Raw genomic sequence first — 13889 nt, 5'->3', positions numbered from 1 at the left:
GCAATTTTCAGTATATATAAGATTTGAGATTCCTACCTATAAAAAAAAAAAAAAAGAAGAATCTTTGCTTGTTTTTGTTCTTTCACTTTGTTTTCTTATTGTTTGTTTTCCTTATATTTACTTCATTTATAATGGACGATGCCTTAAGAATTTACACACTAATCAGATAACATCTTCATATCCAAAAATCTCTAAAATGTCGGCAAGAATTTTATATTAACGACTTCTTTAATTTATGTTTAAATCGCGTCAATGAGTTTTTTGGTTAGAAACGATCATCCGGGTGGAATAATCTGTCTGATTCAATCCAATGATTGTGAATAATGAAGTAATGATTATAGAGAATCATCCAATCTGTTAATCTTTTCGTAAAGCATCATTAGCAAGCAGACAAATTGCATTTGCTAATACAAGTACTTGAAATAATTATTATATGATTTGAGAGCTCTTTTTCTCTTAATTATAAAATTTTGTAGTGAAGTCAACATTGAGCTCCTATTTGCTGCTAGTAATTATTTCATATTTTTTCCTCTCACGATGTTTTTCTTACATTCACACTGACAAGTGGACCAATAATAAGAGTTATTTGAGGAATATTGTGAATTTCAACAATTTGAATTCCTTCTGTCCCGATCGAAATGGCCTGTCCCAATTTTAAAAATACTCTGATTTTGTTTTTTACTTGTTGGCTCTTTTGGCCTGTGGAAAATGACGAGTAAAGAAAATTGAGAGGGAAACAATAAAAAAGTGTCTACCTTGTCTTGGTCGTCTTGATAACATAATATAATTTGCCGTCAAACTAATCCCCAATGAAACACGACTAATAAATTTTATACATCTAATGTTATGATGACTTAATCCTTAGCCCTCGGAGAATAAATTTTATACATCTAATGTTATGATAACTAGGATACTTTAGATTGTTCGTCTACAACAAAACTTCTCCTCCTTCGACCATTAGGCCTTGTGGTATGTTGATAAAACTTTATGAAATATGTTGACAAAGAAGGTTAAACATGGCTTAGTTTTATGCACCAAAATAAAAACATCATTCAACATTGAATGAAACACATGTTTTACGGTTAGAGAAGACAGGCGTTAGTCAAACAATGACAAATGCTTTTAAAAATGAGATACAATAATCTTTGTTTTTTGTGCTGACACTTTGAACCGGTTCTACATAAAAGCCAACAAGTCTATAATGCAAAAAACCCAACTCGCATCATTGGAAAACCCCATCTCTAATCCGGTAGCTACAGCTCTCTACCGTACCTAAGTAACTTACCCATCTGATAGGTTCCTTGTTCTTGAACACACCGAGTCGAAATCACGAACTAATCATGTTGAAATGGAATCTGGATAGCTGCTGCGGAATGGTTGATATAACCGGTCCATATCTCTGTTTCAAGAAAATAATATACGGTTAGATGTTTGAGGTAAAAACCATTTTCCAAAGGTTGGTATTCTGGATATAAGCAAAACCTGAACATTGTCATAGAGTTCGAACAAAGGGACGGCCAAGAGCTTCAAATTTTTGGGCACAGCAAAGTACTCTTTCTCAGACAAGTGAACAATGTAGAGTCTCTTGCATTCCTGCCATTCCACAAAAAAGAGGAGATATAAGGAGAAGAGTAAAGGGAAATTCTGAGAAGCTTTACATTGTGTTTTTTTACTACCTTTGGTTTCGTGATGTGAGGAGGGCAATACGGGTACATCATGGTTTCAAAGTTTGGACGCCACCATGTCGCAACACATTCTCCTACCTGTTAAAGGGACATAAAGTACCCAACGGATCAGGGACAGAGCTATATACATAACTCAATCAGACAACTGTGGACTCATGGCAAAGTCTTCTTTCTTCATCTAGTACGTATATGATTCTCTAGCAAAGCTACCAGGCCTATCCTTGTTTTCTTTTATGAACCCTCATTCCTGGCATGCTTAAGTGTAATAACCAAAATAATTTCAATTGCTTCTCGTTTGCTTTAAGAGCAAGCACATGCAACACCAACCTAGTTCTTTTAAGGCATCTATCTACCCCTAAATATCTTGTCACTATCACTCAACGAAAAAGAAGAAACCAGAATAGTACCGTCCAGTCAGGTACAAGAGCAGCCGAATTGCCTCCAAGTTTACTGGTCAGCTTTCTTTTCAGACCATCAGCTTCTGCAGACACAACATAGTACACCCAAAACTTAAGCAGCCAAGAAACTCATAACAGTGTAGAAAGTATTACTAACGGGTGGTAACTGTATACCATTTTCACCAGGCTTCAGGCGTCCACCTGGAAGTTTGCAGAATGTGTTACCAATTTGTAGCAGAAGTATATGAGGATGGTTGTGTTCTTGCACCTAATATGTTAAGCAGCATAAGGTATTAAGAAGAATCTTAGGTTAGAGAGATATCACTAAAATCAAATCAAATTAGGTGGTAGTAATTGCTAGACTCAAACGCAAATTATTTGAAGCATATGATACTCCATGGGAAAATATTAAAGCTTGGAAGGGCAATGGTGCATACAAACAATGAAAGAAACGGAACAATAAGATGCATCAATAAATGGCACCCTTCACTTTTATGACTCTTATTAAGTGCAGGTTAAGTTCATTGGATCCATAAAGCTTGTGACTATATATTAAGGTCAGATTAATCCACTTATGTGATTCGAGCTTCTTCGTAATATAAGGTTACCCAATCAGTACAAAATTGTGTTGGAGATGGCAACTAGAAAAGGAAGTAGATGACTTCAATCAAAATATCACACAGATCTATATCTCTGCCAAGTTTTAAATGATACATTGGGTAGAGAACACATATTTACAGAGAACGCTACGATTAAGTACAAATAAAGTGACACTTCAGTGGCATTATGTATATGACAGTATGGCCACTCAAGTCTTGAACCACATAACTGTACCACCGATTTTAAGACAGTGGGCAGTTAAACAACACAGAGAAAACTACAGAAGAGTTGGATAACAAGTAGAGCAGATCGAAAATTATCATACCAGTAGAATCCCTTCAACGCTAGTCCTCATGCCCTCTTTCATATAGCTGCAACACCCCATTAAGAAAACAAGAAAGAGATAATCAGACTCCAGAATGTCTTAAGTAAGAGCTATCAAATTCCAGACTTCATGTATCCATGTAAAAAGCATGAGACTTTACTTGCAAAACTAAAGTATTGTATAACATATACAGTAGCTATATCTGTTCCCTAATCAAATCATTCACTGGAAATTTAAATAGCCTATAGCTGTTCTTTGTTCACAAAAAAAAAACACAGATCGTTGGAAGAAGTTGTTCTAACAATATATGTACCACCAAGTTGTAGTTTTGAAACCTTAAAGTTGTGTAAAATGGCCAAAAGATTATTCCTTTAAGGAGAAGCTAGTAAATTCAGCAGCAGCGAGAAAGCAGATAAGCATTTAGAAAACATCGAGATCATGATCTAAGAATGTAAAAGCCTGGAGATTTCTAGGGTTTTCAATTCTCAGGCATCTTCTCCAGCAGTAGCTATAAGAAGAAAACAAAAAAGAGAAAGAAGGAAAGAGGAATCGTACTTGATTTTCATACGAGCGAGCCGGTCGGCGACGGAGGTGTCCTTTTCCAGCTTGGGTTCCTTAGTTCCGAAGCTGTAGTTCGAAAGCGGGTACGTGTTCACCACCTGAGACATAGCCATCTCTCTCTCTCAACAGAATCCACTTAGACAAAATATGGTGAAATCTTCTTCGCCGTGTGTGTTTCTCTGTTTCGATCTATCACTCAGCGGTGGGGACGGACGGCAACGGGGAGAGAAGCGATCTCGACGGAGAATTAATGACACCACCAACTTCTAGAGTATACTCATTTGTTATAGTGGCACTTTAGGCCCATTTAAAAAATACCGGCCCATTTATAAAGACCCGGCCCATAATAACCGCTCCGAACCGATGGCTTCGTCACTTTGTTGTTCAGTGACAGTGATGGATTAGAGAGATTGGCAACCTAAGAAAGCGCGCGAAAATTGGCAACCCAAGTTCGCCATAGCCACGACCACGACCTTCCATTTCTCTTAAACGGAGGAGATTACGAATAAAGCAATTATGGGCAAGCAAAAGCAGCAGACGATTTCTCGTTTCTTCGCTCCCAAACCCAAATCCCCGACTCACGAACCGAATCCGGTAGCCGAATCATCAACACCGCCACCGAAGATATCCGCCACTGTATCCTTCTCTCCTTCCAAGCGTAAGCTTCTCTCCGACCACCTCGCCGCCGCGTCACCCAAAAAGCCTAAACTTTCTCCTCACACTCAAAACCCAGTACCCGATCCCAATTTACACCAAAGATTTCTCCAGAGATTTCTGGAACCCTCGCCGGAGGAATATGTTCCCGAAACGTCATCATCGAGGAAATACACACCATTGGAACAGCAAGTGGTGGAGCTAAAGAGCAAGTACCCAGATGTGGTTTTGATGGTGGAAGTTGGTTACAGGTACAGATTCTTCGGAGAAGACGCGGAGATCGCAGCACGCGTGTTGGGTATTTACGCTCATATGGATCACAATTTCATGACGGCGAGTGTGCCAACATTTCGATTGAATTTCCATGTGAGAAGACTGGTGAATGCAGGATACAAGATTGGTGTAGTGAAGCAGACTGAAACTGCAGCCATTAAGTCCCATGGTGCAAACCGGACCGGCCCTTTTTTCCGGGGACTGTCGGCGTTGTATACCAAAGCCACGCTTGAAGCGGCTGAGGATATAAGTGGTGGTTGTGGTGGTGAAGAAGGTTTTGGTTCACAGAGTAATTTCTTGGTTTGTGTTGTGGATGAGAGAGTTAAGTCGGAGACATTAGGCTGTGGTATTGAAATGAGTTTTGATGTTAGAGTCGGTGTTGTTGGCGTTGAAATTTCGACAGGTGAAGTTGTTTATGAAGAGTTCAATGATAATTTCATGAGAAGTGGATTAGAGGCTGTGATTTTGAGCTTGTCACCAGCTGAGCTGTTGCTTGGCCAGCCTCTTTCACAACAAACTGAGAAGGTACGTTTATCTGTGTACGAGTAAATATTACTAATTCAAGCATTGTTGATTAATTTTGAACAATTTAGCTCCTCAGTTAGTTTTACAAGATTCTGTCTATACTAATCCCTGAATCCTTCCTGATGAACAGTTTGACAAGAATCTTTGTCTGTATGTATAATCACTATATGGATTAGTTTTGAAGACTAGAACTTCTGTTCTTGGTCGATGTGTATACATGTACTGATAGATGTTCGTGTGGTATCTTTGTTTGGCAGTTTTTGGTGGCACATGCTGGACCTACCTCAAACGTTCGAGTGGAACGTGCCTCACTGGATTGTTTCAGCAATGGTAATGCAGTAGATGAGGTTATTTCATTATGTGAAAAAATCAGCGCAGGTAACTTAGAAGATGATAAAGAAATGAAGCTGGAGGCTGCTGAAAAAGGAATGTCTTGCTTGACAGTTCATGTATGTCATTTGACTTTCTAAAAACTTTCCCTTTATTTTATTTTTTATGATGATCTGTTAATGCGATATTGTTAATGACCACATCTTGCTTTCAAAAAGTTTTTTTCATCTATTAAATGCTTACTGCAATTCCTGCTAATTTATTCCTTCGTTGATGGTGCAGACAATTATGAACATGCCACATCTGACTGTTCAAGCCCTCGCCCTAACGTTTTGCCATCTCAAACAGTTTGGATTTGAAAGGATCCTTTACCAAGGGGCCTCATTTCGCTCTTTGTCAAGTAACACAGAGATGACTCTCTCAGCCAATACTCTGCAACAGTTGGAGGTACTTTCCGCTTTATTTGGCTAGTCACATGTTCAGTTTTAAGTTTCCTAACTGAGTTTCTCTTAAAATAATTTTTATATATATTCAGGTTGTGAAAAATAATTCAGATGGATCGGAATCTGGCTCCTTATTCCATAATATGAATCACACACTTACAGTATATGGTTCCAGGCTTCTTAGACACTGGGTAAGACACAATCTCTTTTCTTCTTAGATTTTCCGCAAAAGGGCTTTGTTTATTTGTAGTTCTATAGATGCAGTAAGTCGTCTTATAGTAAAGAAAAAAAAGACTTTACTGGCATCTTTCAGTTTTTGAAGGGGAGAGATTTGAGATTTCTGTACTTACTCCTCATTGACTTTTTGCTAAGTGGTAGGGAAATTTTTTAAAAGATCTCTTATCATGATTTGTGGACACTTTCATTTCAACAGGTGACTCATCCTCTATGCGATAGAAATTTGATATCTGCTCGGCTTGATGCTGTTTCTGAGATTTCTGCTTGCATGGGATCTCATAGTTCTTCCCAGCTCAGCAGTGAGTTGGTTGAAGAAGGTTCTGAGAGAGCAATTGTATCACCTGAGTTTTATCTCGTGCTCTCCTCAGTCTTGACAGCTATGTCTAGATCATCTGATATTCAACGTGGAATAACAAGAATCTTTCATCGGACTGCTAAAGCCACAGAGGTAAAAATTTGGCCTGTCCTTTGCCCTCTTATGTATGTGCCTGTGTAAGTTAGTTCAACTCATATAGTGCAATACTGTAATAATTTTGTCCACAAAGGAAGTTTAAATCGCCCCCATGTATATTGATAAACCAAGTCTAATCATTAAAAAATCCCTCTGAAGTGAGTTGGCAAATAATACAGCGTATTGGTATCTTTGTGATATCTAGTCATAGAGATACTTGTTTCATGGTTATAGGATCTGTTAGACATTATTCAATATCCTATCCTCTTTTCTCACGATGATTTTCGTTTTCTATATAGTCATATGTAAAGCTATAAACATCACCGCGCCAATTCTTAGTTATCTTGATTAAGAAAAATAAACAAAGGGGAGAGGAGGATAGAGTGCAGAATTATACGAGTTTTGCTTCCCACCCCTGTTTTTGTTAACTAGCTCTTGCTTTACAGCTCCTCCTCACCTGGCTTGAGGGTTCTTAACTTTTTGGATGAAAAGTTCATTGCAGTTATGGAAGCTATTTTACTTGCGGGGAAGCAAATTCAGCGGCTTGGCATAAAGCAAGACTCTGAAATGAGGAGTATGCAATCTGCAACTGTGCGATCTACTCTTTTGAGAAAATTGATTTCTGTTATTTCATCCCCTGTTGTGGTTGACAATGCCGGAAAACTTCTCTCTGCCCTAAATAAGGAAGCGGCTGTTCGAGGTGACTTGCTCGACATACTAATCACTTCCAGCGACCAATTTCCTGAGGTTTGTATCTTGTTTGGAAATTGATACTATCTACGGCCTCTCTCTTTATGTTCTGTTTTTGTGCATCACACAGCTTCTTAAACTTGATTTGCTTATCATAAATTAACGGTTTAGTGGCGATTTTGTTCCATAACTCAGTTGTGTTTTTCGCAATGTACAGCTTGCTGAAGCTCGCCAAGCAGTTTTAGTCATCAGGGAAAAGCTGGATTCCTCGATAGCTTCATTTCGCAAGAAGCTCGCTATTCGAAATTTGGAATTTCTTCAAGTGTCGGGGATCACACATTTGATAGAGGTATCCTCTCGAGAAACTCGTAATTTTTAGATGATGCTGTCTTCCGCAAGAGTGCAGCTTTCTTGATTTTTTTATAAATTGCACCTAAATGGATACCCAATAAGTATTGTTGTGTATGGGGATGAGAATAAGTTTCAAGAAGGTACTTTGTGTTGGTTTACTTTTGGGGCTTTACTGTTCTCACTTTCTTTCTCGTGCACATATCCATTAAAAGTTATTCACTGCTCTAGAACCTAATATCTTCTTTGGTACCAAGTATAACATATGTGCATATGATACTCTCATCTTTGAAAGTTGTGGACCTTTATTTCTGATCTGAAACTAAGGCTTTGTACAGCTGCCCGTTGATTCCAAGGTCCCTATGAATTGGGTGAAAGTAAATAGCACCAAGAAGACTATTCGATATCATCCCCCAGAAATAGTAGCTGGCTTGGATGAGCTAGCTCTAGCAACTGAACATCTTGCCATTGTGAACCGAGCTTCGTGGGATAGTTTCCTCAAGAGTTTCAGTAGATACTACACAGATTTTAAGGCTGCCGTTCAAGCTCTTGCTGCACTGGACTGTTTGCACTCCCTTTCAACTCTATCTAGAAACAAGGTGTAACGAAGGAACAAACCACAATAAATGTTCTTGTACTCACTGCTTTTCAATTTGTAACTCTGGCTTCCAATTTTTTCCCTCTGCAGAACTATGTCCGTCCCGAGTTTGTGGATGACTGTGAACCAGTTGAGATAAACATACAGTCTGGTCGTCATCCTGTATGCATCTTGCTCTCGCTTCTATTTCTTTTTCTTTCTATTTTTAAATAAGTTGGAATGATTTTGTTCATTTCGTTTTAAAAATTTGCCAGGTACTGGAGACTATATTACAAGATAACTTCGTCCCAAATGACACAATTTTGCATGCAGAAGGGGAATATTGCCAAATTATCACCGGACCTAACATGGGAGGAAAGAGCTGCTATATCCGTCAAGTTGCTTTAATTTCCATAATGGCTCAGGTAACATAAACATTAACAGTAGAAAAAATCTCTTGCATATGTTGAAATGCTAAATGATTCAAGATATTCCCATTGGTTTTCCAGGTTGGTTCCTTTGTACCAGCGTCATTCGCCAAGCTGCACGTGCTTGATGGTGTTTTCACTCGGATGGGTGCTTCAGACAGTATCCAGCATGGCAGAAGTACCTTTCTAGAAGAATTAAGTGAAGCGTCACACATAATCAGAACCTGTTCTTCTCGTTCGCTTGTTATATTAGATGAGCTTGGAAGAGGCACTAGCACACACGACGGTGTAGCCATTGCCTATGCAACATTACAGCATCTCCTAGCAGAAAAGAGATGTTTGGTTCTTTTTGTCACGCATTACCCTGAAATAGCTGAGATCAGTAACGGATTCCCAGGTTCTGTTGGGACATACCATGTCTCGTATCTGACATTGCAGAAGGATAAAGGCAGTTATGATCATGATGATGTGACCTACCTATATAAGCTTGTGCGTGGTCTTTGCAGCAGGAGCTTTGGTTTTAAGGTTGCTCAGCTTGCCCAGGTATACTCCCTCCCTCTTTTCTCATACGCAAGTTTATACCAACATACAGAATGATTAGAGGTAGGCCACCCTAGAGGCCTTAAAGAACGCATTAATCACTGAAATATGGCTGTTTTTGGTCCAATCATTTATGAAGCTGACTCACATATATACTTGACTGTAGATACCTCCATCATGTATACGTCGAGCCATTTCAATGGCTGCAAAATTGGAAGCTGAGGTACGTGCAAGAGAGAGAAATACACGCATGGGAGAACCAGAAGGACATGAAGAACCGAGAGGCGCAGAAGAATCTATTTCGGCTCTAGGTGACTTGTTTGCAGACCTGAAATTTGCTCTCTCTGAAGAGGACCCTTGGAAAGCATTCGAGTTTTTAAAGCATGCTTGGAAGATTGCTGGCAAAATCAGACTAAAACCAACTTGTTCATTTTGATTTAATCTTAACATTATAGCAACTGCAAGGTCTTGATCATCTGTTAGTTGCGTACTAACTTATGTGTATTAGTATAACAAGAAAAGAGAATTAGAGAGATGGATTCTAATCCGGTGTTGCAGTACATCTTTTCTCCACCCGCAACCCTGTTTCTTTTCAGCTTGATTTCTAGTAGTTATTAGAATTCTGGAATGCATTTTTCACCTGATATAGTGAAGCATGATCTCCATCAATGTTGAATACGAAATATATTGTTCTAACTCTCTATTAATTCTGGTTTGTAACAATTTGAGAGTTTCAGAAAAGGAAAGAAGAAAGGAAGCAAGAAATATCCAGCAAACAGATCAACAAACGCATAAAAAAGTTAATCCAGAAGAGTCTTGGTTGGAAAAGCAAACTAGGGCACAAGCCAATGTCGAATTTCTTGCGGAACAACGGAAACTGGAGCTGCTGATGGTTACGTCTGTAAATCTAACGCGGATTTGATCTTGACAATAGTATGAGCCATGAGTGTCTCGACACTTTTGACAGTACCTTGAATGAGTGCAGCAGTTGGATTGATGCCCACCAAGATCTGAAGTCCAAATGTCAGTAGACATCCTCCACCAGTATTGCCTCTATGATATGACCCATTTACTCCATCTGGCACTATCGAAAATCCCGAAGGAAGAAACTTCACAGAATCTGAATTTTCACCTCTCTTGACCAGCTCAATAGAATTGGTTTCCACTGGTGCATACACCACCATTGCACCTGATGCATCATTCCAAATCTCTTGCAGAACCAGCATACCATTATTCTGTTTGCATTGCAAAACTCACGAAAATCAATGGAAACATAGACAAAACGACACTCATTAAACCAAAAATAAATGTTTTGAAACTCACAACGATTTTCAGAAGAGAGATGATGTTTCCATGGCGTTTTGCTTTTTGAATCCGGATTGTTTCTTCCATGGTAGTATCATTGGTCAAGATATCCCACTCGTGTCTGAAACTCAGGTGGCTAATGAAAGCAAAGAGTGTATGCTGGTTCACTGGGAGCCAAACAGAAGTGGATGCACTCAGCACAATCCCAGTTAGCTCACCAGGCTCATTCACGTTCTTTCGGATCATGAAACTCATGTTTTGTGCCACATTCTCCACCTGAATTTTCTGCCACTTGTCCACCGAAGGACTCGTAATACCTCTGTAGTAGTTGAGAGTCATTCGCTGTGCTAGCTTCACTATTTCAGTTGCACCTTTTGCAGACAATCCTATATCGAAAACATATATCACAATCAAGGCCTGTCCAAATTTAGTGGAGAACCGAAAATGACCTAAAAAGTAGTTGTAATGAGATTTATTCTATAATTTAAATAGCTTTCACCTGGACTAATTTCAGTCAAGTTGGTAGATGAAAGGGTCGAGAGGCTTTCGCAGTGTCTCTGCAGCGTCGCGAGCCATCTCTTTGCACCTAGCCCGATCCCATAGCCAATCAAAGGCTGGTAGAGTTGGTGGATGTGACTCTCATTATATTCCGCTTGTTCAATCCATGTAACCTGTGAAATCAAATCTCTATGTGTTATACATGTGGTGAATATAATAATAACCATTAACCATTTATTTATGTCTCCACAGTACAAGATGCTCTGATAGATCATTAATTATGATTGCGAGTAATAACAAGTGAACCAACATATATTGTTCAAAGAACAGGATTCAGAAGTAACCTGGGAGTACCCATTGGACAGGTCGTCTATGATAAGGCCTGAGGGTAGCCTCTTAGAACAACCATAGGGCAGCAAAGTCGGATTTTGAGTAGGAGTAACGTCGACGACCACCCATAAGCCCTGTCTGATCTCTTTGCAGTATCTAATAAACGTTACTTTTCTCTTTGGTACCAGCGGAGAAATTACTTGAAATTCTGCTTGAATCTGCCAAAATTATATGATCACAAATTTGAAATGTTTCTACTTCTCTTGGATTATCAACCAATATAGACGACTCAGAAAACTATATATATTATACCTGTTGGAGTGAGCCACTTTTGGTTCCACCAGAACCGGTAGATAGCACTTTATGGGTTGATGCCACAGGGACTATAGGTGCAAACACGTTGACCCATTTGCCCTGTTTAAAAAAAAAAAAAAAAAACTTGTTAACATTTCATGTAACAACATTTCACTAAAAAATGGGTGGTGGTTTAAAGGTTATTACTGTGTCCATAAGAGTCTTGACCAGAGTCACGCAAGTCATGGGAACTAAACCTTTAGCTCTTGAAGCCTCCACAATTTGCCCGGGAGGTTTTGTGACATTGTTGAAAGAACTTCTATACTTCTCATAGATCTTTGATACTCCTTTGGATCTAACGATTGGATCTATCATCCAAAATGGACAGTCCACTTCTCCCAATGTAATCAACTCTCTCAAAGCCGTAATGGCAAGATTCAGAAAAATTGATGTCTCCTTCTCAGACGTCCTAGTTCCACCACTAAAATCAAGTACTGGTGTTGCATTTATTCCTGGATTAGAGGAAGAAGAAGGCGCCTGTTCGGATGTACTGACCATCCTTTGTTTGGGATGAGAAAGGTATCTGGAATTGAACTGGTCTATCTCCCGCTCCAAGTTAGCATTCTCAGCCATAAGTTTTTGCACCTCATATTCAGTGTCTCCACAATTAGTTGCCTTACCACAAATGTTGCATAAACTACGTAGCATTGCGCTTCTAAGCTGATCCTGAGTTGCTAGCAATCTGTCATGCTCTTCTCTAAGAGTTACATTCTCAAGGTGGTCATTATTGATCTGCTTACCCAAAAAACCACACTCAATAATTATACCATAATCAAGGCAGATTTTGAGGATGAGAGAGAGAGGTGGTAAACTATATACAGTATTTGTTTTTAACATAGGGCAGAAACATGGTCCATAATACGGTACGTGCAAAGAATAAGAAAAGACACAGCCACATGCATGTATACACTTCTGTATTTTTTGGTACCTTCTCGAGATTTCTTTTATTCTGGAACCAATTCTTGACTTGATTGACACCCATATTAAGCCTTTGTCCAAGCTCGTACCTCTGTTCTTCAGTGGGATGAGGATTTTCCATGTAGAAACTACACTCATTTTAAAGTAAAGAGCAAAGTAAAGAGAAACATTCCAAACTCAAAATAAAAAAATAAAAAAAATAATAGGAAATGTTGCATGATGATGAAATGAAGAAGAAAGTGAACAAACTTTTCAAGTTCTTGAGTTTGATAAGCAGTGCGCCTATGGGTTCTTCTCATCCTTCCACCATCTTGATCATTAACACCAGACATATCATTAATCATATCAATCTCATCGCCTTCAGCTTCACCTGGTTTTGGAATGTTTCCAACCGCATCCAAATCACCTTGTCCATTCATTTTCCCTCAATGCAATAACCTGGACATTGCATACTATTAGTACTCGATATAGAGGTTTAGCTCCCTGGACATATAGTGAGTGTGATCAAATTAATACACGTATAAACTTTATATTAACCACCAAACAAAAAAGACTTAAAAAGTTTTTTCTTTTTGGTTTTAATGCTGAAGATTTTATCGATAAATTATGCCCCAAAAACACAATGTTAAGATTTACTACCAACCTAAGATTATTTACTATTTCATTCCAAAGTTTGACAATTGCAACAACTCAAAAGAGACAAAGCCAATCTAAACTGAAAAATAACAAAAAACAATCTGCTTTATACTGGAAAAGAAATACAACCAGAATAAAATTCAAGTAGAGAATGAACCAGTAAATGGTTCTTTTTGGAAGAAGAGAATTAAATTAACATTTCTAGTGTCTCGACAACGAACAAGACAAAAGAACTCAAAAATTTGGGATACCCATTGTAGAGTTAACACAATATTTTTCAAAGTACTTTACACATAAGCGAAAAACAGACAAATCGGGAACCAAAATCATTCTCTAAACAAAATGTAAAAAAATCTGATTTTTGGCTGAAAAAAACAACAAAAATCTGATTGTCAGTATCCTACAAATCGATAAATCGTAAGAAGAAAACATAAAAATAATATTAAAGTTGTGTGCTAAAAGCAACCTTAAACAACCAAATAGCACTTCGACCAATGTCGAAAAGCAAAAACCGTAAAGCGGTGCTCGTATGAATGTTGAATGGGATAAAGAGCGGCGCAAGATCTGATATTTGGCTGGAAAAAACAACAATAATCTGATTGTCAGTATCCCACAAATCGATAAATCGTAAGAAGAAAAACATAAAAATAATATTAAAGTTGTGTGCTAAAAGCAACCTTAAACAACCAAATAGCACTTGGACCAATGGCGAAAAGCAAAAACCCTAGAGCGGCGCTCGTATGAATGTTGAATGGGATAAGGTATATATGAGATTCTCGACGG

At 38.5% G+C, this 13889-nt stretch overlaps 3 protein-coding genes across 3 annotated transcripts; 1 reads left to right on the top strand and 2 right to left on the bottom strand.

Annotated features, from left to right (window-relative positions):
* Positions 1 to 927: 927 nt before the first annotated feature.
* Positions 928 to 3834, bottom strand: AT4G25550 (Cleavage/polyadenylation specificity factor, 25kDa subunit). Its single transcript, NM_118687.3, has 7 exons — positions 3564 to 3834; positions 3009 to 3054; positions 2258 to 2351; positions 2093 to 2166; positions 1677 to 1763; positions 1483 to 1593; positions 928 to 1399 (listed from the first exon to the last, which is right to left on the bottom strand). The coding sequence occupies exons 1-7, from the start codon at positions 3680 to 3682 to the stop codon at positions 1328 to 1330; spliced, it is 603 nt and encodes a 200-aa protein (NP_194285.2). The 5' UTR covers positions 3683 to 3834; the 3' UTR covers positions 928 to 1327.
* A 104-nt stretch (positions 3835 to 3938) lies between these two features.
* MSH3 (homolog of DNA mismatch repair protein MSH3) lies at positions 3939 to 9746 on the top strand. Its single transcript, NM_118686.3, has 12 exons — positions 3939 to 5021; positions 5279 to 5470; positions 5634 to 5798; positions 5887 to 5985; positions 6228 to 6479; positions 6975 to 7229; positions 7390 to 7521; positions 7859 to 8119; positions 8209 to 8280; positions 8373 to 8522; positions 8607 to 9068; positions 9232 to 9746. Exons 1-12 carry the CDS (start codon positions 4086 to 4088, stop codon positions 9499 to 9501), a joined length of 3246 nt encoding a protein of 1081 aa, NP_194284.2. The 5' UTR covers positions 3939 to 4085; the 3' UTR covers positions 9502 to 9746.
* Positions 9737 to 13841, bottom strand: FWA (FLOWERING WAGENINGEN). Its single transcript, NM_118685.3, has 10 exons — positions 13784 to 13841; positions 13573 to 13681; positions 12720 to 12908; positions 12481 to 12598; positions 11700 to 12284; positions 11511 to 11612; positions 11213 to 11416; positions 10870 to 11041; positions 10389 to 10756; positions 9737 to 10300 (listed from the first exon to the last, which is right to left on the bottom strand). The coding sequence occupies exons 3-10, from the start codon at positions 12887 to 12889 to the stop codon at positions 9959 to 9961; spliced, it is 2061 nt and encodes a 686-aa protein (NP_567722.1). The 5' UTR covers positions 12890 to 12908; positions 13573 to 13681; positions 13784 to 13841; the 3' UTR covers positions 9737 to 9958.
* Positions 13842 to 13889: the final 48 nt, after the last annotated feature.

Source organism: Arabidopsis thaliana, chromosome 4 (genome assembly GCF_000001735.4).
Source record: "Arabidopsis thaliana chromosome 4, partial sequence".
NCBI classification, from domain to species: Eukaryota; Viridiplantae; Streptophyta; class Magnoliopsida; order Brassicales; family Brassicaceae; genus Arabidopsis; species Arabidopsis thaliana.
Note: the sequence above shows the minus strand (reverse complement) of the source record. Positions and strands in the feature narration are given on the sequence as shown.

Excerpts from the sequence above, each read along its gene's own strand:
- AT4G25550 (NM_118687.3), bottom strand. The coding sequence starts at position 3,682 with ATGGCTATGTCTCAGGTGGTGAACACGTACCCGCTTTCGAACTACAGC. Across the intron at positions 1,764-2,092 it reads CTCTTGTACCTGACTGGACG|GTAGGAGAATGTGTTGCGAC; the intron begins GTACTATTCTGG and ends TCCCTTTAACAG. Across the intron at positions 1,400-1,482 it reads AACTCTATGACAATGTTCAG|AGATATGGACCGGTTATATC; the intron begins GTTTTGCTTATA and ends TTCTTGAAACAG.
- MSH3 (NM_118686.3), top strand. The coding sequence starts at position 4,086 with ATGGGCAAGCAAAAGCAGCAGACGATTTCTCGTTTCTTCGCTCCCAAA. Across the intron at positions 5,471-5,633 it reads TGTCTTGCTTGACAGTTCAT|ACAATTATGAACATGCCACA; the intron begins GTATGTCATTTG and ends TTGATGGTGCAG. Across the intron at positions 9,069-9,231 it reads AGGTTGCTCAGCTTGCCCAG|ATACCTCCATCATGTATACG; the intron begins GTATACTCCCTC and ends ACTTGACTGTAG.
- FWA (NM_118685.3), bottom strand. The coding sequence starts at position 12,889 with ATGAATGGACAAGGTGATTTGGATGCGGTTGGAAACATTCCAAAACCA. Across the intron at positions 12,285-12,480 it reads ATAAAAGAAATCTCGAGAAG|ATCAATAATGACCACCTTGA; the intron begins GTACCAAAAAAT and ends TTGGGTAAGCAG. Across the intron at positions 11,417-11,510 it reads AAAGTGGCTCACTCCAACAG|ATTCAAGCAGAATTTCAAGT; the intron begins GTATAATATATA and ends TAATTTTGGCAG.